The 24,134-nt window shown below is 38.1% G+C and overlaps 1 protein-coding gene across 4 annotated transcripts in view; it reads left to right on the top strand.

The window, feature by feature from the left end:
- LOC123713695 overlaps positions 1–17,329 on the top strand; it is a 66,217-nt gene extending 48,888 nt beyond the window's left edge. For 2 of the 4 annotated variants that reach the window (XM_045667510.1, XM_045667507.1), the window contains 17 exons: positions 951–1,227; positions 1,332–1,515; positions 7,733–8,035; positions 8,208–8,644; positions 8,714–8,926; positions 9,568–9,792; positions 9,896–10,225; positions 10,441–10,732; positions 11,137–11,293; positions 11,440–11,553; positions 11,676–11,751; positions 12,188–12,285; positions 12,754–12,946; positions 13,066–13,280; positions 14,560–14,703; positions 15,253–15,503; positions 15,649–17,329. In XM_045667510.1, coding sequence (XP_045523466.1) covers positions 951–1,227; positions 1,332–1,515; positions 7,733–8,035; positions 8,208–8,644; positions 8,714–8,926; positions 9,568–9,792; positions 9,896–10,225; positions 10,441–10,732; positions 11,137–11,293; positions 11,440–11,553; positions 11,676–11,751; positions 12,188–12,285; positions 12,754–12,946; positions 13,066–13,280; positions 14,560–14,703; positions 15,253–15,503; positions 15,649–15,761 — 3,622 coding nt within the window. In that variant the 3' untranslated portion in view covers positions 15,762–17,329. The remainder of the gene's footprint in view (positions 1–950; positions 1,228–1,331; positions 1,516–7,732; positions 8,036–8,207; positions 8,645–8,713; positions 8,927–9,567; positions 9,793–9,895; positions 10,226–10,440; positions 10,733–11,136; positions 11,294–11,439; positions 11,554–11,675; positions 11,752–12,187; positions 12,286–12,753; positions 12,947–13,065; positions 13,281–14,559; positions 14,704–15,252; positions 15,504–15,648) is intronic. The other 2 variants (XM_045667509.1, XM_045667508.1) reach the window with 2 other exon arrangements.
- Positions 17,330–24,134: the final 6,805 nt, after the last annotated feature.

Raw genomic sequence — 24,134 nt, 5'->3', positions numbered from 1 at the left:
ATGTCACAACCATAATGATTTTAATAAATGAGAGTAAAGTAATGTAAGTTAGGATTAATTGAATACTGAGTTAACGGGAACAGTTTGCGTTCGCCCGGAGATAATTACCACCCACCGGCCACTACTCTATTAATTGACGCTGTTTAATTGCGTTCAAATATACCGCATTCTCTGCTAATTCTATTTCATTATTTTTCAATTGATTACAACCATTCACAAAAGTAACAACCGATGACAAATTTTATATTGTGTTTTCATTTTGGGGTCTGTATTAAATAGTAAGTTGTATTAAAACATATATAAAGTATCGAACTTTACATGAATACACACATAATAAATAGTTTTACTCAAAATATTAAAGGTGGTTGGTGACTGACTAGTCAATATTTACAGATAATATGATTTATATATACAAAAAAGTTCAAACAGTTCCGTAAGAAAAAGAACAATAAAAAATATTAAATACGTAATACCTAATCCGGCTCATTATGTAGGTGATTTATCGCTATGGATATACTTAATACTACTTAAGCATTATAATGTTTAAGTATACGAGTTTTTTTTAATATGTGTGCGAATCCATCGGATTTTGGGCACAAGATAAGCGGCAGGCACAGTAAACATAATTAGCTCAATTCGCTCTTTGCAGTCTCGTTTTGCCCGCGGCTCCCCGCACAATCACCGCACTCAATAAACACGACGGCCGCGCTGCGATTGTTTAAATTACTCTTTTTAATTATAACCCCACCGTATTAACCTTCCGCTAACTTTGTTACGGTTTTAAAATATTATTTTTTCTCTTTACGGATGACAAGTTGCTAATTGAATATGCAAAACATAGATACGTTTTTATAGAAATATTGAATAAAAACCTACTTCGGCTTTTTAAATATTTCTCTATATATATATACCTGATAAAGTGTTCATACACTTTCACAATTTCTACTCAGGTCGGAACTTAGTAGGACGCCTCCCTTGCCACCGTCACCTCCGCCGGCGTCATCCGCACCACCAGCCGTCAGTATCGGGCTGACGACGCCGTTGCCTTCGCTGGAGCAGTCATCCACAACGCCGAGCCTGATGGGGGCGGACGGCGAGGCTGGGCAAAGCGAGTCAGTGTGTGTCAGTGCCATCAGCTTGCCCCCTGGCAGTCCTACGGCTCCCGAACCCACGCCGCCGCCTGCAGATGCCGTCCTACCAACGGGAGACACCACCTCTGTTATTACGGTCAGTTACACACCGCTTATGTTGTCATTTTTTTATTTTAAAACTCGTAAAAAATGTAATTATGGAAATATCATTTTACTAAACTTGGACAATATTGTCTTTAGACCACGTCGAGTCAAGTGGCGAACATAAGCTTGTCTGGTGGCGCAAACGCAGGTAGCAGCCAACCGCTCACTCCGCAGCCCGCAACACCAACGCCACAGCCAAAACCGCCAACGTCACAGTCTAATCCGCCCACGCCGCAGCCCGCGGCGACACCGACGCATCCACCGCCCACGCCCGAGCCAGGTAACCGCCATTAAAATGAAACAGTTGAACTCTCAATCTCAATATTTCGATTTTTTTTGCGTTCCCAGTAAATATTATCGAATGACTTAGTTATAGCATACAAGAACATAATAGAATAGAAAACATATTATGTGTGTGTATCTTACGAACTGTGGATGACACATTAAAAATATTAACCTCAAACACTGGTCGTAGTCGTAATGTGACCATTTCATATATAATAGTCTGTTGCACATAGTATTGTCTTTTGTTAAAATAGCTTCTACACATTAAGAAAACACTTTTTGAACGGATTAAAGCTTTAAAGTGTTCTTAATATAATAGTCTGTTAGTTATCCAATACCTGTAATTAGTTTTTTTACAAATAGCAAAATGTTAATTTATGTCAAATAGGGTTGGTTAATTTCATTAATTAATATATTCTACTAAGTGTCTTCACTAGTCAGAGTACCATAAAATAATACGTCATTTCAGTGTTCTCACTGCTATTTATAATTTACTATTGCAAAAATTCAGCGATGTTTTTAAAATTAAATCATATTTTTTAATACATCAATACCGGCTTTTAGGTTTAAGTAGACCTAGTTCTAAAATTCAGGTCTAAGCTTGTTTATTTAGGTATAGAAATGATCTTTAGATTTAACAAAATTCCTCAAATATCATCCTCATCATTCATTTTATCTTTTAGAAATAACGTAGAAAATTCAATGTTGTTGAAAGATTTCCAAATAGATCCAAAGTAAATGAAACACTCACTCATCTATTGAAATAATGTAAATATAATATAATAAAACAAACAACTACTTACACCTTTTCAGTAATAACTTCATATTTTTTCCAATTAAAACATTTTATAATTTTCAATAACTTTTAATATTGAGATAAATACAGTTAATGTACATTAGATGAATTATTTCCAATTTGGAAAGTTGAATTCTTAGTATATCACCTCATATAACAATATTATAGATAAAACATAATAGTTATGGCAAACTAAAATTATCTCAAGAACTAAGAAAACTCAACTGCTTTAAAGCCGTGACGTTAGCCGAACAAATTTTTAACACTGATCGGAGAAGCACTTAAGTTACATAGTTAAATATTAATGTAGAGTTCTATAATAAAATGTCAACGTGGGGAACGTTCGGTTTTAACTAACAGTTCGAAGAAGAGTTTTAATCACATAGTTAACACACGCTCAGGCCGTGGAAGTGCACGGCTCGGGCGAGTCCCGGTCTGCTTCCTCCGCGTGACACCTCTTGCGGTGCTTGTGAACGAAGTAGTAGGAAGGGAACTTGCAGCCACAAGTCTTGCACGGATAGTAGTGAAGCACAGAACGCTGCTTCCGGGGCCGGCCCCACTCACGTTCAGGGCTCGCCTCTCGCCAGGCCCCATTGAGCACACGGGTGAAGCGTACGGGTCCATCGCACGAGGCCACGTCAAGCACGGCCGTTTGTCGCTTAGGCGGCTCTGGGGCTTCTACACGCTCCACGTCCAATTCGCTGGACGTGGTGGATGACGGTGATGGGGGCGGCGGAGATGCAGGCGGTGAAGGGGCTTTGGCCCGTCTGGGGACAGGCCGATGCGCCCCGGGCGGGGGTACGGGACGTGCCACACACGGACTAGGCCCGAGCCACGCGCGGTATAGGGACAGCATCGGGAGGCTGGCGGCGACGGACTGAGCGCAGACTTCCTCTCGCCTCGGTTTTATTCGCGACGGCCGCCAATTAGGGCTGCCCCTCGCTTTCGCGGCGTTTAAGCTCTTAATTATCCACTGTACACGTGTTTACATTCAACGACTGCGGGATTAAATTCGCGATTATGCTTACTATTTATTTTAGAACGTAAGATTAAAAAAGTCCAAGAACTTTACTTATTAGTATATGAGTTCAAGAACTGTGGTAGTGCAGTAAAATAATTAAATAGATGACTTAGTTGATTAAAAAGTATGTAATTATATTACTTTATCGAGTCACGTTAAACAAAGCGAGAGCTTTATTTAATTGAAATTGACGCAAACGTGAGATGAAGATGGCTCCGGTTCTTCCAACTCATTAATAAAACATGGAGCTTGACAATTTTTCAAAAGATCGCGAAACGCTATGAAATATTCGTGGAGTACAGTAGTCTCAGCAAACACTTAATTCACTTAGAGGTCCCTCGCCGCGGGCGCTCCGCTGCCTCTGGGACTCCATTCAAGCTTTGCCTTTATAACTTAGCATTTGTAACACGATGTACCGCGTTATTATGGACGATTAATCATAAACAATAAATCAATGTATACGGCGGAAGCATTTGTTTAGTTCACCGAAGCTAGGATATCTTTGGCAGATGCACATAGGTGATTGCTTGCAACACCGGACATTGCATCATCGCGTCGCTAACCAATAATAAGTCAAAATATGTGGATAAGTCAGCGAACAGCTAACAAAACTGGGTATCTATTATCGCGTAATCATGTATGTATAACACAACAATCAATCCAATTACAATATGAGCGGCAGCGGGCGGCCGTGTGATCACGTATTCCGTGTGAAGCCGTCATGTCAGGCTTAGTGTCAGGGCGCCCTTTGAACCCACCTCTCACGGCTCAATTGATTCACTGTTTTATTGTTACGTGATAATTATATTAAAAGTAGCAAGTTAAATTTAAATACGAGATATTTACACAAATAAGTAAATCTTAATTCATAATTAGCAAGGACCAATAACTGTAACTCAGAGTAAGACTTTAGCTCTAACGACTACGTTTTTCAAAACTATTGAAAATCACATACGGTAGGCATTATTCGCGTTTTCGACTTTGAATCTTATATTAAGACTAATATGAAGCTATCTATATATCATGCCTGCTCGCATCTATAAAATAGTATTGTTTCAATATGTTGAGTACATATTCCCTTAGCAATACCCCGCATTGTTGAAAGACGATCATATATTGATATTATAATCAAAGAATGTCCCTTTAAATAAATACAGCATTGGAATACTCAAATGAAATACACGTGCGTTTAATCTGCGAAATGTCTCTAGTGTTTGCATACAGAATAAACAGAATCTGTAGGCAGCTCGTTAAATTGTCACGCTTTATAGCACCAGCAAATAAACCGCCATACCAATACGATATTCACAGAAATTATAAAAAAGTTGGATCCCTTGATCATGTCAATGTGCATTCCCTCAATATCATCTTCGAGTTTCAACTGTGACAGAAAAGAAATAATGATATTATGATAGTGAATGAAAAATGAAGATCGTTTAAAACTTTTCAATAAATCCAAGGACTTGTTAAGACCTATGTTGAATTGTATATTAAAGTTTCAGTTTGGAGCGCGCGCTAACAAGTGTTGAATAATGTGAAGTTTAATGAGCGCAGCCAAAGAGCTGGATCCAATTAGGTCTTGTTCAAACATCGGTAATTGAGGGATTAATTGAATTATCCCGGATTAATTACGCCGGGATGCGCAGCTCGTTATTATTAATTAATAATGTTTGATTTTAATCATTAATTATTATAAGTGCTCATTAAAAATTTGCTGTCATCGAAGTCGATGCCTTTACAGTCAGCAAAAAGAATTCACATTTTAATTGAATACGTTCCGTTAATGATTATGTTAGAAACCTATTTCGCGAATTGTTTAAAACGATTCGTCAGTTTTACATATAGGTAAGGTAAGAAATTTTAAGTATAATATATTGATTTAAGTTTATTTAACTTTATAAAGTATTCACAATATTCTTAACCTTTATAGTAATAATAACAATAATAATTAAAATTTTCTAGCTATATTGCGATAGTTATTCGTTGAGCGATAAAAGCACCAGCTCTGGAGTCACTGGTACTATCTACCAGGCGCCAACTTAAATCTTTAATTAGCGCCTGTGCGCTCGAACACTACGGCTCTAGAGTCTACTCCAAAGGGAACCCAAATCAAAGTTGGAGGAATGACTCTTATATTGAGTCGTTTATTATTTTCCGCTTGCTCTGCGGCCACGCTTTTGTGCTTGTCCGAGGGTGGTAAGACCGGGCTAACGTGTCTACACAAGTATCAATCATCCCAAGATAAAGGTATAAGATGTTTGTAGTAAGATACTTGTTATCTGTATTTCACTACCCCTTACTTCACCGACTTTAATCTATCATAGCTTTTATAAATAAATGTACATACGAAATTTTTATTTACATAAAAAAATATTTCTTTCGATCGACCCAGTATAAGCCTGAGATAAGCGAGTAAAAAAAACTCGATAATATTAGTATCGATTTGTCGTTAACAACTCCCAATATTTTTGATGTAGCTCTGTAATTTCAACGTGAAAATGTTAACACAAGACTCGAGTGCTAAATGTAGAAGAGGGGGAACTGTTCAAGATAAACGGAACGTGTTTGCGGAGCGTTTTCCACAGCTAATTAACTAAACACACTGAGATAGTACTAGATCGACTTGCGAATCGCTCCTCGCTGAATAAACCCCGTTTAAAATAAATCCACACTAAGCATATTATATATAAAAGTATTCTTAAGAAAAATATGTTTAATCTTTTATGAACTAAAGATACTGTTAATGAAATACAGATTATGTACAGATTGCCAGCCAGTGGACTATAGAATGTGTATTTTAAATAAGTAATAATATGTATCAGGAGAATAGTATATGTGGTATTAGCAAGCTGCACAGGTAACTTAATATATGAGATGGTGAGAACTTAAAACCTAGCAACCCTACGACTGCCTAACTCTACAATAACTATACGCAACTCCTACAGTTGTGTATAGTTGTACCGTAACACATAAGTAGTGAATTTATAAATTTAAAAATAAATACGGGATGTCTGCACCAAAAGATCAAAGATAACATACGGATCACTACGAGTAGAATCAGAGGTTCACGATAATTAAAGGCATGAAGCAGAATTCGCCACTTTGAGAAGAAGCGAGAAATGAATAAGACAGAGCAGTATTATTATCTAATTTATCTACACTTGTTATTCTTTATAACAGACAGATTTGATGATTTGTTTGCTGGTTTAATTTGAATAATTCACGATAAGAGTATAAAAACTTTGAAAATGTGACCAACACTGTGAAAACATACCAACGCTACGCTACGCAACGCTACGGAAACAATGATTGAAAATTGACAATAGAACAAAGTACAGTTTTATAGAAAACATCAATATCAACGTAAACCATACGTTTATTACATATTTAATTAAATTCAATCAAAATAAACATAAGATTATTCGTAAGCTGTCAGTGTACCGAGCACCACAAAATTGGGATAACCGCCGAAAGCCGTGTCAGCAGTTGACCAAAATTCTGAAATGAAATGAAATCTGAACAGACAATAAAGTCATAATTGAGTTGTATGAATTAATTAAATATTAAAAAATTCGAAATTATCCTGGCTAAATGTTTCGTGAGTACCATTTGTACCATCTGTGAGTGTCACCCGGTTGTGTTAATAAAATGTACATTTAATTTACTATGTTCAAAGAAAAAACATATTTTTAACAAGTATATAATTGTTATATTTATACTGTATTGTACATTACAAAACTCAAATGTATTTGATACTGTATAAAGAAAATACAGCGGTAAAACCAACAGAACAGTTTAACTATTCGAACTGCTACATCCGCTGTTCTGAGTTGCAGTTAATTGGCTCGAAACGGTTGCACTATTCATCATTTAACTAAAGGTAAAAGGTAGATATTCTGATAAAGATTTCGCTATATACTTGCAATACAAGCTAAATGTATAATAAAATGTAAAAAAGTCTCCAAAATCTATTTATTAACCTCCAAAAAAGCGTTGAAAGTACGTAGAACTCATGTGGACATAAGTACTTGCTATTGCTTTGATTTGCTATTTGAAGTCTCAATTCGAAATCAATTCTGTATTATTCCCATGGACCACAAAAGTCCAAGTGAAACAAGGAAATCGTAGTTTCAAGCGAATTAATATGATAAAATAATGAACAGTAGCTCAGTCGGCTTAACTAAGTGAAACAGCTGGCCGGCCGGGGACGTTAATAATACACGCCTGTCTGTCTGATGCGCTCCGTTGCGCTATTACTGAAAATGTACTCGGATTGTGAGCGTTTTGATAGCATCTATAACATCCTTTTATAATAATAGACAGGTTCAGGTATTATTATAACATAATTTCTACAAATCCTGCAAAAATTAAATCAAATAATGATTATTGTTACAGCAGTAACAGAACGGACCAGTAGTCCTGTTGCGACGGCGGGAAATGCAGGGCCGTGCGCCGTGTGTTCGACGGGTAATGGTACGCGATCTGTACCGGCAAGCAATGCTGCACAATATGGGCTCGAGGCGGGTACAGCGGGCCATCGGGTTTGCGAGGCTTGCCATTGTCGTGTTTTGCGAGCGAGTCGCTCTCGCTGTCCGGTGCGTTCCTGCGCTGGACCACGCGCCCAGCGCTTACGACATCTACCGCCCGCGTGGCACGATATGTCGCTGAACGACAAGAAACCTATTATGGATGAGTTCAGTAAGTAGACCATTTATTTCGGAATTATAAACATACAGAATAGAGAATTTCTCCCATACAGATAATGATAATACTTTTATTTAGTCCATCGATTTTTGGAGATCAACCGCGCGTATATCAACTGTAACTAGTTGTTACAAATAAATCTAATGGCAGAACTTATCGTTTCCAGAAATTCCAAGTACACTAAGCAAATGCTGCCTAACGTGCTTCAAGCGGATAACGCGGCGGTTAGAAGCCGCGGGAGTTACTTCTGGTGAGCCGTCCGAAGAGGAGGCGTCTCGGTTTCGGGCCTTGCTGCGCGACTGCGGCACGGCCTGGGACCGGATGGCGGCCACAAGCGGTCGCAGCGCTGCTAGCCTCAAGGCTTTCTACTTCACCTACCGCCGCCGTCTACGTCTGGACGCCGGTTCACCTCGAGCGCGCAGCGGCTCTGACGATAGCGGCAGCTCGGGGGACACAGACACGGCCAGTGCGGGGTCACCGCGGCCTCCGCCTTTACCCGGTCCGCGGACCGACGCCGCCGCACCGCGACGCCCCAAACGAGACGAGTATGACTCCTCCGCCACCGAGACGGCTGACGAAGAGAACGACGCGCCCAGCGCTAAGGTCCGCCCCTCATCATGCATACCTATATTTAAAAAAAGACTCGATACTAATTTAGCGTTTTTTAATCAGACTGCTGCCAGCGGGGTGAGTGCGGTGAGCACAGCGAGTGTGGTTAGCGTCGCGACCGCGGTGAGTGGGGTGAACGCAGTGAGCGGCGTCAGCGTGGCTACCTCCAGCCCTTGTGTGAGTGCACAACTAACTGTACGCGATGTTGTGCTCAACATGATCGAGGTCAGCCTCATGAAAAACAGCAGGCCGCCGCCACATCCCCTCCCTCCTAAGGTATGCCATATTACATTTACGTTTAAGACTACAAGTTAAAAATAATCAATTTTTAAAAAAGTCCTGCTTATATAGTAAAGAAAATATCTGTACAGCTTGCTAGCTAGTGGACTGTGAAATGTGTGTTTAATATGTATTGAATGTCAGGAGTATCTGTATTGTATATGTAATGTATGTATGAGCAAACTGCACTAGATAGCTAAAGATGTGAGATGTAAGAACTTACTAACCCTACGGATCCCTAAGCCCTACAGATGTACCATAACATATACATAGTGAATATATAAATAAGTACGGGATGTCTGCACTAAGAGACCAAAGGTAACAGACGGAGCCCTACGGGTAGGATCAAAGGTTCGAGGTGGTGGGATTATCTCAAAGCTATCGGGCAGGCTCACCACGATAATTAAGGGATAGAAGTAGTCAGAGCGACAGAGCAATATTCAAATCTGATTTATTGTTCAAATATCTTAAATACTACTTCCACCTATTCACACATACGTAATATTATTTAAGTGAACTATTGGTGTATTGCGCACCTTCAGATATTAACATTTTGGAACACTCGTGAGCCGTGTCAGCAGTTGGTCAATCTTCAAATGAAATCTGATCAATATCTTTAGAGTAATTTTATTTTTCAGCAACAGCAGCAGACTCAACAAAACCACGAGCTGGCGACTCTGACGGTAGTGAGCGGCGGTCAGCACTCTAGCGCGGTGTCCCCCCGCGGAGCCACGCCTCTACCCGCTGAAGGAGCGCCCGACCTCGTGCTGCTGCAGGTCGACAGGCCAGCTCCTTCCCAACCCGACTCTCTTCTAGACCTCACCGTCAAAAGGCCGCGTCTAGATCGACATCCGCCGCCCTCGGTGAGTGTACTCCGGAACGCGAGAAATGTTGATCTAAGATTAAATTTCATATTCAACAGAAATAACTGCTTACGTGTTTCTAAATGAGCATAATTTCTTTAAGCCTTACCGAACCGCTGAGTATGCGGCGGGATACCGGGCAGCGGAGCGACAATCGCCGACGCAGTACGCGGTGAACAAACCCAAGCCGGCGGCGTCCCCGCGGCCCGCCCTCAAACTTCCTAACCCCAAGGGCTCTATAACGTTAGGCACGCCAGTAGAGAGCCGCTTCGAGGCGCAACGTACTCCACCAGACCCCAAGACGGGTTCCATCACGGCCGGCACGCCGCTCGCCCCTCTACACCATCTCCCCGACAAGCGCTACTTTGACCGCCGTCGCAGCCCGGGAGGAGGCTACTACGCCCGCCCGCAGTCGCCGCAGTCCTTTACAACGGTATATTTATTTCTTAACACTAACAATACACATACACACACGACATGAAATTACTATACATGAAAACACACACTTGTTCCTCTGTTTGCACTACATACACAGGGGAACATTGCAGAAACTGAAAAAAGTATCACAAAAAGAAAAAAAATTTTCATAACAATTCGTAATAAATAAAAAAAAGTTAAATCATAATATACAAATGACTTGCCCAACAGCAACCTAATGCAGCCAACTCCCGGGGACCGTATGGGCTGGAACGACGGCAGATAATGCTGACGGACTTCATCACCTCGCAGCAAATGCACCCAGCGGCTAGACGAGATCGTGACCAGCAGCAGCAGCAGCACCAGCCGCCTCAGCCGGCGCAGCAGCAACATCAGCAACATCAACAGCACCAGCACCAGCCGATGCAGCAGCACCAGATACACCAGATCAGACGGGATCGCGACACGGTGTCCGTGATTCAGAGGCATTCGCACACCTATTCGCATCCCGTACCACCACCCGGTCAGTGTACTCAGCGTACTAGTAGTACATACTTTTAATATCTTATCTTTATATATAGTTCTACTGTGTATGTCACTGAACTCCTATTAAACAGCTGGACCGATTTGAAGGAATTTTTATGCGTTTGGGTGGCGCTCTGGGTGGTTTAGATTCACAAGTCAGCCCGACAGATGGCGCTGCAGTCGGTACTGTCATACTTTCTTTAAAAATCTAATCGCTTGAAATTGATATTGATGAAATTGACTAGTGCAAGACGATGTCTGTCGGGTCCGCTAGTATATTATGTATATATTTATAGATATTTATTTTATTGTTAATTTACCGTGAAAATTTTTTTAGACGTTCTCCGTTGTATTACGGTTTTTTGGTCATATTTTGTGAACGTATGTCTTTAATTTATTTAGGGCATGAGGCATTCACTTCGCTGGTAAATGCTGCATCGGCAGCAGCGGCACTGCCCGTGCCCCGGACACGAGAGCCTGATCCCGACAGTCACCACCATCATCATCCCCAACACCAGCAGCATCAACAACATCAGCAGCACTCACATCATGATATCAGGTAGCTTACTTCATCAGCCACTCGAAGGGAATAAGTTATATTTGTAAATATTATCGATTTACTTTCCAACACAAATATACAGTATTTACAATATTCTTAACTTAAATAAAAATAACAATAACAAAAATTCGAAACAAATTTTACAGAAGCAGTAGAGAGTTCCCGTTGAGTGGAAAGTACACAAGTGGTGCCCCTGGGGGCCCCGCGACGGCATACGACGAGCGCAGGCCGTATGACCGTGCGCCACCTGCCAGAGATAGGTACGTTTTTATTCTTTTTATGGTGCTTTAAATTAAAAAAATGGATGCTTTTTTCATAAAGTAAATTTATTTTACGCATTTAATGCCATTGCCTTATAAATATATGTATGTTCCCATTTCAGTCGTGAACGGCTGGTGTCATTGGGCGGGCGACGCTACGTTGTCGACGATCGCCATCTACACGAGCATCATCACCAGGTAACTGTGACTTTTTTATATTACTAGATAATCATATTAGCAATCGCTCCTTTTAAAGTCCTATTACAATTATTATATTAAAAAACAATGTAGTTGTGACATCGCATCAGTGTTCCGATCAGTTTCTGCATTCGTATTTAAAGTTCATATCCGATAACGAAACAAGTTAAACTGTATAAATGTGGCTTCAGCGTGCGACTCTCTGAGGTCGTAGCTTCGATCTCCGGCTGTGCAATAATGGACTTTCTGTCTATATCCGCATTTAACACGCTCGTACAGTGAAGGAAAACATCGTGAGGAAAACGGTCACCTACTTACTTATAAGATTGACAAATGATCATGAAACAGAAAGCGCCACTAATTCTTATATTATTATTACAAATGACCAAAAACGTCTACGTCCATGTAACACACCTAAAGACGCCCTCAACATCAGCAGGTTGTATCGAGCCAAGAAGACAAGCGATTCAGCAACAACGCAGCCTACAGCATCGCTGGCAAACCGCGACCGCACGGACTCGAAAGGAAGGATGCGTGAGTGTCATATTTATATATAGTACGAGCCTAGATTAGGGTGAGAGGACCAGTTCTCCTAAGGTTTCTTCAGCAATAATGTTCTCTGAACGCCGGCCTGAACGGTTGCTTATACTGTGACTTGTCATGTACGTAGGGAATATTATAGTCTTATAGTTTCAGAACTCTCTTACTATAATGTAACAAATATCCGATACGACCGCAATATCTTTTGATATTAAAATAACTGGCCGGACTATTATTAAACGAATTTTGTGAATTTTTTTTTGAAAAATGTAAAATGTCTTATACATGATTACTTTTGAGTGACTAGTGTGGAGTTGGTTAGGGTTTTTTATCAACAAAACAAATTCGGCACCATCGAGGAATCGAACTTGAGACCTTGTCACCTGCAGACATGCTGACCTCACCAATTAGGCAGTAAATACGACCTGAATTGTTAGGTTACGTTTCGTTTCGTGGTTCCAGCCGCGGTCCTGCAGTGAGTTGCCCGTCCACGGTGAGCAGTTCGAGCGGGCCCCCGGCGCTACCAGCCCCTGCCCCGGGGGCCCCGGTCGCGGGGGACAGGGCGCGAGGCACGGACGGCACCCTGACAGCAGCTTCTCTCATCAACGCCATCATTACCCATCAGATTAGCCAGACTACGGATCAGAGGTTCCCGGTGAGTGACCAGATAATGTGTGTGTTTTAAATATTTAATATGAAAATCCAAGTTATGCAAACAAAAACCCTATTGAATACGTCTAACAATGTCTCATACCTTACTGTCGTTGGTTTCAGAATTTGATTCGTGAAAACGATTCTGGACCTCAGGGAGAACGTGTCCCTGGCCCCGGGGAGCGGGTTGTAGTGGGTCAAGAGCGGGGCCCCGAACGGCGCGATGAACCACCAGTCAGCGCTGCGCATACTACGAGCATTAAACTGGGAGACCTGGCCTCTAATATTATCGTCCGTGACTTCAGCAGTCCAAACCCCACCACCCTTATGCATCATAAGTGAGTTTCCATGTATTGGATACATTGAATTTTTTTTTCAATGCTTCATATATTTATATATTAGGTCCTTACATATGAAATTGGCGTTTTGTGGTACTGGCCACTTTGACCTCAAATTTAACTATTCGATTTAGCTAGTCGAAATCGCCTTCAAAGATTTTATTGATTCCCATCCGATAGATTTTAGTAAAGGGATCAATGAACTACATATAAGATGGCAAAAGTGCATAGATAGCAATGGTTCATACTTTAGTTTATATATTCTATTAAAAAAAACAACTTTTTGTGCCTCGCATACAAAACGCCAATTACATATGTAAGGTAAAGTATATAAAACACCAAAAAGGGGTGCCTTGGTGCCTGAAGGGCCACAGTACAAATTTAAATGTTATATTGGTCATTCAACTGCTTTGTACTTTGCACTATAATATATTTATTTATTTATTAAAGTTCACCACATCATATATAATGCTATATCTACAGTATATATTTCAAGCAATCTAAATATGACAATAATGATTAACATTTATATAATAAAGGTCTGAACCAAATTACAGCCTGTCATTGCTTGCGCTTAATAAACCACAATATGTCTTCCCTCCCATCCTGACACCGACCTAATCTCCGAATCTCTTTGGATACGAAAAATTTGTTAAAAACCACTGTCATTGTTTTCAAATAACAGATCAGATTTAATTTTAATAGTTGTAATGTATTAATAATTTGTTTATTTAATTATTGCGTTCTCATACTAACTTAAATTATATATAAAGGTACATCCAAAGATGGATTACATAATACAGTGTAAACTCTATATAACAACACTGAAGACTGTTGATTTTATGGCGTTATAGAAGTCGTCATTAAATGTAGAGAAGAAAAACGTATAGATAATCCATGACTCCTACTTATTAGTCACGGTCAACAAAAGTCTACACGTGCAAACAATCCTAATTTGTAAATAGTACGAATTTCTTAGGAAGTTCGTATGCATGATGAGTCGAGTTTATTGTTGTTAATTTTAGCAAGTTAAAATGTACTTTATTACTCAATTGTTGTCGTTATCGATAATTGAGTGGGTGTAATGCTATGTAGAGTATATCATTGCATGGAAGATCCGCCAAACCAACCAAAGCCAATTGAATTCGCCGCTTTAGCGATTTCGTCGTTATATCGAGGGACGTTACATGGAGTTTACACTGTATATACATATTGATATATGTAGTTTGTTAGTTTTATTTACAGTTTTTTTTAAACAAAGAAATATTTATTTGTTTAGCAACAGGTTAGTTTCGAACGTGGAACCCTATCAGGGTAGCGGTGGAGCGAGCGTTTCCAGCGGAAGCGGGAGCGGTGCAGGTCCGGCCACCAGCGGTCATTCTTACTTCGAACCCGTCTCACCGACTGATAATCAACCCACCAGGTAAGACTTCGGAATACGTCGATACACGTCGTAAATGGTGTAGCTAATACTTTTGGAAATTCCATCTCACAGCTCATCCTTTTTAAGCAATTCGTTACGATTTCCGCCATTTAGTTGTAGAATACGCTTCCCGACTCCTTAAGATTAGCGTCCTCTCTAACTTCTTTTAATAGTCTTCTACATAAACATAACCATATCCTATCCCGCTCTATTGTGATTTATGTAATTCATGTATTTTCTTATTCTTTTGAATTGTATTGTTTTTCATAAGTCTTTTTTAGATTTTAGTTAATTTTATATATTTTTAAAATTTATATTTTATTATAGAGTTTGGTAATAACATAATTTTTCAGTGGTAATTTTATTATGTTGATGGTTAGGCACTTCTTGCAAGAAACTAGTTTTGTTTCGTCCTTACTGGGGTTGTCTGAAAGAGATCGCTTGAGAAGGCTTCCCTTTGCATCCCTAATGGTTTATGTTATTTGTTTTAATTTTAATGTAATGACTTCTATATATATAAAATAGTTATTAATATGAATATTTGTTCAGCCGCAGTGATAACCGTTACACGAGTGGCGCGAGCAGCGTGAGCGGAGTGAGTGGCGTGAGTGGAGTGAGCGGGGTAAGCGGCGTGCGTTGCGGCGTTTTAACGGCGTATGACTATGTGACGGCGCGTATCGTGGACGTTATGAGAAACGACTCCGAGGCCAAGCTGCCCTTCACAGCCGAAACCAAGTTACCCTTCAACACGCCTTACACCTACCCTTACTCCGCGCTCAATGTCGCCACACCCGCTGACCGTAAGTCTATATGTAAACCTTTATTGCCGTACACAAATGTTATATTGTTTTTTAAATAATGTTTTTCACTTATAAATTTGCTAAGATTTAGTTTTTATGAATAAATTACATTCGGCCGCCCCTAATGTATCTAATTTCTCTGCAGCGAGCGGGGGTCCAGGCGTGGTGTCGAGTGCGCCCCCTCCCGCGGGCCCCGCCCCTCCGGAGCCCGCGCCCCTAATGTCGGCGCAGTACGAGCCCCTCTCCGACGAGGACTGACGACCGCCGCGCGCCGCCGCCGCTGCCGCCGCTCGCGCCGCCTCCTAGCGCCGTCTGCGGAGCTCCCTCCGCTACATTACTGATTACGGGAAGCGCTCCGGTTTCGGGGAGCGTGTTCGACGTGTCCCAAAAAGAATTGAGACGGCCCTCGCGACTCGTGAGAGCAAAGGAGATAGCAGCGATTTGGACGTCAAACAGACGGGCGTCGCTCGCTCGAGCGTGATCCGGTTCTCGAGCGAGTGAGGTCACCCGGGTAGGTTTCTTGCACGGGAGCGGCCCCGACGTACCGTGATAGAGACAATTTGTAAATTAGTAAATTTAATTACGTTGTAAGCTCTTTGTTATTTTATATTACGTTAAGTATGGATCGACCTGACTGTAAATATGTAGTCTGTGACCCATTTGATATTTATTGACGAGGCGAGGACAGGCGACGGCCGCTCTGCGCTCGTAGCGTGCAAGAAATCTATTGCAATCGGTTAATGATTATGTATCTCAACGAATTTCTACTATAAGACTATAGGTGAAGTGATATAATGTTCCGTAGAGTAGCGCTTGTGTGGATAGGGCGAGACGAGTGGGACACTTCTGGGCCGTTTTCCTACTTAAGACTTTAGAACATGATAAGTAACGAAAGCGAGCGATCACGAGGAATCTGCGCTTAGTGATAAAATGCAACGCGAATGCGCTTATGAGCATTGTGATAGGATTTTATATTTTTTGTTTCACGTATTCACCGCTAAGCTGTATATTGATAAATTGTATATTGGTATGTAATACGGCCGCAGTCGGCGTGTAGTCTCGCTCTAGGTAGCGGCAACCGTTGGAAACACAAGTCTTCCATCCCGAGCACATTCGCAACTGTCGTCCATAATAGTAGGCCGAGTAGTGTGTCGTCGGCAGATTCCTCTCGGCCTCCGTCGCCGGCTGCGTTCGCGCCGCGGCTCTATCTTAGTAAACGCGTAGCTTTTTCATTTCTCGTTACCTGTAAATAGCGCATTTTTTTGTATTAAAGACGCCGCGGCGCGAGCCTCACTCGTATATAGTGTATATTGTGGTATATAACGGTTAACGAATATCGAGTAAATTATATACATATTGTAAAAGTGTATGGTTATTATGTAAACATACTGTGCATTTGTAATTATACAGGTTAGATATAAGTACGATAGAGATTTTTTCAGTTGTAGTTAGGTTGGCCGAGGCCGTCGGTGTGCGAGTGTGCGTGCGAGCGCGTGTGTGTGTGCGTCCGTCCCCGCGACACGCGATGTCGTAAACTGTGCCTACTCACATATTATTTCACTGACTCTTGTTATTTATAACATGCAACAACACATCACTGCCATTAAATATTTTTTGTTACATATTGTTTAATTTCCTAAATCGCATTGCGTATTTAAATTATAACTCGACTGATCTGCTGCAAGGTGTGCGGGGAGCGGGTCGCGGCTAAACATTGTGATTTCTTATAAACTTATAATATAAGTAGACGAAGGAAAAGATAATCCATGTATGTCCCATCTATGGAAACTACATAAAAGGACAAAACAATAAATAACATTCAGGTATTATGTGTTTTATTTCGACTTGTGCCCTTTGTATTTGAAGAGGCGCAAAATTTTCTTTTCTTTTTCCGATGAACATAAAAACCAAGCGCTATGTCCGCTACCACCTACTTCAATTAATTATAATGGGTAAAACCCAGGGTAAATGGCGTATTGGTAGATAAAAAAAAATCATGGCTTCGCTACAGTAGGGAGTGGACGTGTATTGCGACCAGCCTTCGGTAATGGAAGAAGAACAATATTTGGTGTGCTAAGAAAGATTAGTTTTAATTTTATTTATTAAAATTAGAAACAGCCATCTAAACCAAATAAAACATTTATGTTGCATAATATAATAAAAAGTGCTGCTTTTCGCGCTATAATAAGTATGGCTATACATTGCGCAAATGCTGCCAGCATTAAAGGTAAACATGGGCAACAATGTTAGGCTATAACAAAATGATATAATTGGGTCAGGATTTTTATAAAAAAAGCCTTTTTGAGCTGACATTGATCAGAACAAACAATATCGGCAAGTGTGTAAATTAAATTATGTATGTTTTACAAGTAACAATATTATTTTTGTTCCACTAATATTATTAAGAGAAAAGATGTGATTGTTGATTTGTTTGCATTAAATAGGCAAAACTACTGAACCAATTTGAAAAATACTACCGCCATTATAATTCTATATGACTCTTATGATCCTTGGCTATTGAATATTTTCATAAAAGTTAGGGATCTGTATCAGATCTGAAAACTTCAATAAAATAACTCAATGTTTAAAAAAAACACTATATTTCGCTACGCAATTTCTTGTATACGCTGCGGAAACAAGTGTGGACAATAGAGCATAGTGATGTACGTACTACAGGTTTATAGATGACATCAATATATACAAAAAAGTCTCTGATAGCATTTGTTTAACTATTACATATTTGAGAAAATAAATAATAAGTCGTGCGAAGCCGAGACTTAACGGTAGTATATTAATTATACAGCTGTTTTAATTTCACATTATCAAAATTATTCATGCAAAAATAATATAGGGTTTCGATAATTTTAATATATATATTACGTGGGCGAACTCTTAGATATTTTTAAGAGCTAGGGGATCAGATAGAAAACGTAAATCTCTTTAATTTTCAAATCAAACTAATTTGAAAATTAATCAACGAGGAATTTAATTGTACTAAAAAATACACAAACTACGCAGAGATATACGCTAGTAAATATATAATGTCTTGTCTTGCTGATTAACTCTCGGAATCACACTTAAAACTGGGCGCATTTTGGCCCGTTTATGGTTTCTGGGAATTATCGTAAAGGACTTTCTAGGCAGAAGTGGTACTTTGTAGTTGGTGTTCTATCCTTAACGAAACAATAAAACAATTATATAACGAACGTACTCTTTATTTCTATTGCACATCGAATGCAATTGTTGATATAATCAGGCTGGCTTCGAGAAATTTCCGATCCATCTCCTTCGCGTATCATTCCTTATCTCACACCCAGAAAGTTCTCTCTATAATCTTCCTTCATCCAAGTATAACCAGGTATAACCAGTTCTGAAACGCCTGCAAATGGGTTGCCTGTTAACGGTTTTTGCTACACTTGCTCTGAAACAGCCTAAAAATATTTCAGCCTCTTGAAAACGAGGACAACTTTATGTAAATTAATTTTTTCTGGTATGTGATAGAGCCTCTATGGGACGGTCGTAAATCACATTTTAGTTTACTAAAAACGTCTAACATAGACGCGAAACATTTTATTCAACATGTCTTCGTAACAATATTGTTACTAACTTAACGATTAATAATATTACTAATTAAAGTTAGTACCGCCTTTATTATCATGGCTGTGATGTTATTGACATATAATAAGGATGATAAACAAATACCGTTCTAACTTTAATCTACATTTTATAATAGGAATACATTTATTTTTATTTTCGGACAATTTTTTAAGTGCTTGTGCGACATTCTCGCTACAGTTTGTATTTGGCGATTAATTTCAATGAAGCCTAGACGGCCTTTATTAAGCGGTTTTCAACTCATACAATGTATTTTTTTTTAATATGTTACGAAAAATCTGTCATAATAATATGATTATTTGTTAAAATTCAAATGTCTTGTCTTATTATTCTCTTTGTTAAGCATTGCACTCAAGGATAGCGACGTGGCAACGATAAAAAAATCGATGTTGCCCAAAATATTGAATATCCTCTATTATGAGAACCTTTTTAAGGGCGTCTTTGAATCTTAAGTACCTGATACTTGTAAAATGCTTCGATAGAATATTTTTCTTTTTGCTGAAATGTTCTTTTGTTTGAGGTCTTTCGGGACTTTTTATAAAAGGAATATAAATTGTACATATTCGCTTTCAGTACTCCTATAAGTATAGAATATAAGTAATATTAATTGAGAGCTATAGCTGGTAATTTGTTCATTGGTATCATCTTCCCATGTTTGAATTCACAGGATTCAGTTACACCCACACCCTACACGCATTCTCTCTCATATTATTGTTTAGTCTCTAAACGTTCCAATTTATTGAACAATTACGGAGTACATTAAGCCTGTCGAAGTATTCTGGGATGGAACTCTATAGGTTCCTGATACAAGAAGGTTCTTTTTCAAATCTCCTTTCGAAGATTGGCAATGATCATGGATATACATACTTTCATTTTGAAAGCCGCGAAACTGAACAATGAGGTGGTACTTTGATCAAACCATTTTCTCTAAACCAGTGTCCTTAAACTACTATTTTATTAATACAACTCACAAAATACGGAAAGTACATGTGATAAAATTGATAATTAGTTAACATTTTACATTTATCTTAGGTTACTGGTTATTTAAGTCACTCTGTCTGTTACAGATACTACAATATATATAACATATGTAAGCCGCGCCATACAATTAAATATTGTACGATGTTAATAATATATTTCATCAAACATCATTACTCTACAAGTAGAGATATGATTATAATTATGTTCTGAGCTGCCTGATGTACTAAATTATTAGTACTTGAATAAGATACGAAATTTTGTGGTAGTCTCAAGCAAAATTGTTGTTTACAAATTAAATTATGAATAAAAGATTGTTAGCATATTTTTCAAACCCTGCGTGTCCCTTGTCAGCGTCGTATTAAATAACTACGATATATGTTAGAAATGTTATGTGACAGTTTCTTCCGTGTATTATATTTGAGACGCAGAAAGTTTCATAAAAGTAACATTTAATTTCATAGGACGTTCATTTCTAGGTTGTAAAAAATTGATAATGTTTAATGATTTATTGTTTTTGAAAGTAGAACTCATTTAATGACCATTTGAAGTCAATAGTACGTACGTTTAGGGGTAAGTAAGAACCTGAGAAAAAATGCCCGGTCTTACACTCTTATTTTGAGTCACAATTTTTTAAATTTACATTTCTATATAAAATTCTTCAAAGTTATAAGTAAGATTTAATACATATCGAACACAAATACATGTTATTTGTTTTGGTTAGTTAAATGTATAAAAGTAATCAAGAAATCTATTTACTATATCGTTAGCAATATATGTACTTATCCAAAGCTAATCCAGCACAAAGGGTTGCCTTTGTCTGTTTCAATAAATAAACAAGAGTATTACCCAAACGTCTAATCTCGATCTGTCAACTACATTGTCAGAAACCATTATTCATAGAAAATCCAGTGAAGAACAAGAAAACATAACATATTCAAAAGTCATAAAACGTATCCTTGTCGTGATATCACAGTAAATATCGTAAATAACATTTATATAAAGGTAGACGAAGTTTATTGCATTTCTCGAGTTATGACACGCCTTTAAAGCGATATGAACTATTGAGTATCGAGAGGTATCTTATTAAAAGCTTATATCGCACCTTCGAGGTGTCTTGTAAAGAGCAACAATTACTAAATTACGTCATCACTCTTCCTTTTATAGTTAGTTGTAAGTTTGTAATTTTAAAAATTACAAATCATTCGAGTTATTCAAAGTTTGCTTAAGAAGTGAGGCTTACTCCACACAAAAGGCAAACACAAAACGTAATTTATTTTGAACGCATTTCTGTTGTGCTTCGCCACTCGCGTTGATAATTAAGTATTTATAAAAAAATCTAAAACGCTTTAATCATTATTAATATCACATTGCGTCATCTATTTCATCATGTATATTTCTTTACCAAGACTACTATGACGTCGACGCGAAAGCAGACAAGCTTAGTAGTTTAATAAAAAATAAACCTTTTGCTGCGGCTTCGTACTGTACTGTGGTTGAGAATCGTACTCTTCATGGTTATTAAATATACTGTAAAACTTGTGTTAAAACAAATATAGCAAAGAGCCGAAGACCGACTCTCTTGTACAGAAAAACTAAATCACTCCATAAATCCAGCACGTACATTAAATTCTTTGTTTTAATTACAGTTCTCTTTTGTTTCTTATTCCATCTCAGCGTAAATACTATTTGATGAAAACAGATGAAAGAGTACTTTACTTAAAGTGCAATCAGGCTGATTTAATAAGGACTATTTTCGTCATGTTTCACGTTGATTAACTTCCAATCTTGACTCCATTATTCCACAGTGGGTAGATAATTCCGTACATAAATAATTATGCAGTCCATTTCTCTTACAGATGGATGTTAAAGCAAATTTGCAGAATGGATAATGCCACGTTTCATACGCAAATGGAATCTAGATTGAGACGACTACAGATAGACTCAATCATCCATTAAATGAATACATAACTCCAAGGTAGAGTACAAAATATTTTCATATTAAACGTTATTTTGTATACGTTTATTACTGTTTGAATTAAAACTATTTCTATTTATTAATTGAGGTCAGTAACTTTCGATGCGACAGTAAGATCTTTTGATGCACTCCTCCTACCTCGAAACATCTGTAGTTTTGGCAGCATCCCTGGAGCTACCTGGGATTTGCTATGCAAATTAATCGCCGTAGAACGGAAGCCGCTTTTTGAAATAGTATTAACTGTGTGAGTTTTGTATACAAAAGCGTGATGAAAAAAGTTGACAAATAAAACCGTTTCAGCTTTATATCCGAGTTTTAACTTTGAGTTTAAATAATGGACATTTCTGTAGTTAAAAATAAAATGTCCGGAGAAATGAACTTTAGAAGTACTATATTATATATGGAGAAATATGTCAGAATTTACTAAATAATTATGTAAACGACGTTCGGCGGATATAATCGACGCTTGTAGTTAATCTACAATAAAAAACGCGGCCTTACTAACTTTACAATATGTTCAGGTTGTTGAGCTACGAAGCTAAGTCAATACAATAATACATATAAGGTCTCAGTTCTCAGTATAGCCGTACTATATTAGCGTCTGATTTAATATTTAAAGGCATAGCGTGGGCGAGTATTTAGACCATAAGTTTAATAGCAATTATTATAATGAAATTATGATAATGCTCTTATTATATGACTGTATGAAAATTAATAAGACATTTGAATGATTCTTTTATATAGCTGATTGTGCGGAAGTTTATAATCGTTCTAAATGTACCAGTTTCTTTGCAAATAAACGATTTATTTTTATTTATTACATATATATATATATATATATATATTATATTATATTATATTAATTATGACTTATTTATCCTAAAATGAGCACATACATCTTTACTGTTATCGATTTTTAGATTTTAGTTTAGTTTTAGTTTGTCTATTTCTAGTGTAATTTTACGTTTTTCTGTTAATTATTGATGTACTTTGCCCTATGCTGGTGGTGTTTTTAATTTTTTCCATACTAGGGCTGCCTGGAAGAAATCGTTTGTTAGCGATAAGGCCTCCCATTGCCTAATAACTTATGTAACCTGTTTTTATATGTATGTTTAAGGTAAAGAAGAGAAAATAAATAATAATAATAATTCGAACGATGCAATTTCGTGCTTTGCTATGCCAAATGAATTTTATGAATCGTTAGTGCTAAAGCCTCAAAAACCTTGACAATTCCAAGATAATGATAAATTTACGCCTCAGTGATGTTAATATTCAATAAGTCAATTAAATTTTTTATCCCTTGTTAAATGAATTTAAACTAGGTGAAAAATGTTTCTTCAAGTTACTTTCTCAAAGTTAAATAAGAGCGAGGTGCTTCATTCTAACTAAGTCCCCTCGGACCAAAGTGTTTTATTAATATTTATTGTGTGTCGTAACTGGTTCCATCTTAAACTTTCTTATCTCATATTTTTAGTTGGAAACAGTTTAGAGCAAATTTTGTATACTTTTCGTAGTCTTCTTAAACCCCTAATCCTTTGGTTTATCAAAGCCAATTTAGAAAAGGCTGGTTCTACAAAGTGGTGGCGCGCGGAAAAATTACCTTAAAAAGCACTCTCTCATGGAACACCAGGCGAAAAGTGAAACGGATGGAATTTTGCATTCTGCCCTCGGCCATATTATGACAAAATTAAATAAAACTGATTTTATGTTACAAAGTTTTTTTTTCCTGGAAATATTAAAAGAAAAACATCCAAAAGTAGGTGGTCAGTCCAGTGTGTTTCTGTCTATTTACAAGTATCAGCCAACATTTCGCTGTTTTTATAATTTAATTATAACAAAAACGAGGTGGATTTGAATAAATTTTATCTCATCCAAGTCTATAGATTTATGAAAGTTCTCTACTTTAATCTGAGAAAAAACATGTTATTTTAAAGTATTCGGTGTGTTTTATAAAAAGTTAATGTAAATAAAGTTGTTGTTTAGTGGATCAAACAAGTTTATTGAAGTTGCTTAACAATGATACTTATATTCCGGAAAGTATTACATTTGTTTAGATTTTA

The sequence above is a fragment of the Pieris brassicae genome, chromosome 8 (assembly GCF_905147105.1).
Source record: "Pieris brassicae chromosome 8, ilPieBrab1.1, whole genome shotgun sequence".
Taxonomy (NCBI): Eukaryota; Metazoa; Arthropoda; class Insecta; order Lepidoptera; family Pieridae; genus Pieris; species Pieris brassicae.
Note: the sequence above shows the minus strand (reverse complement) of the source record. Positions and strands in the feature narration are given on the sequence as shown.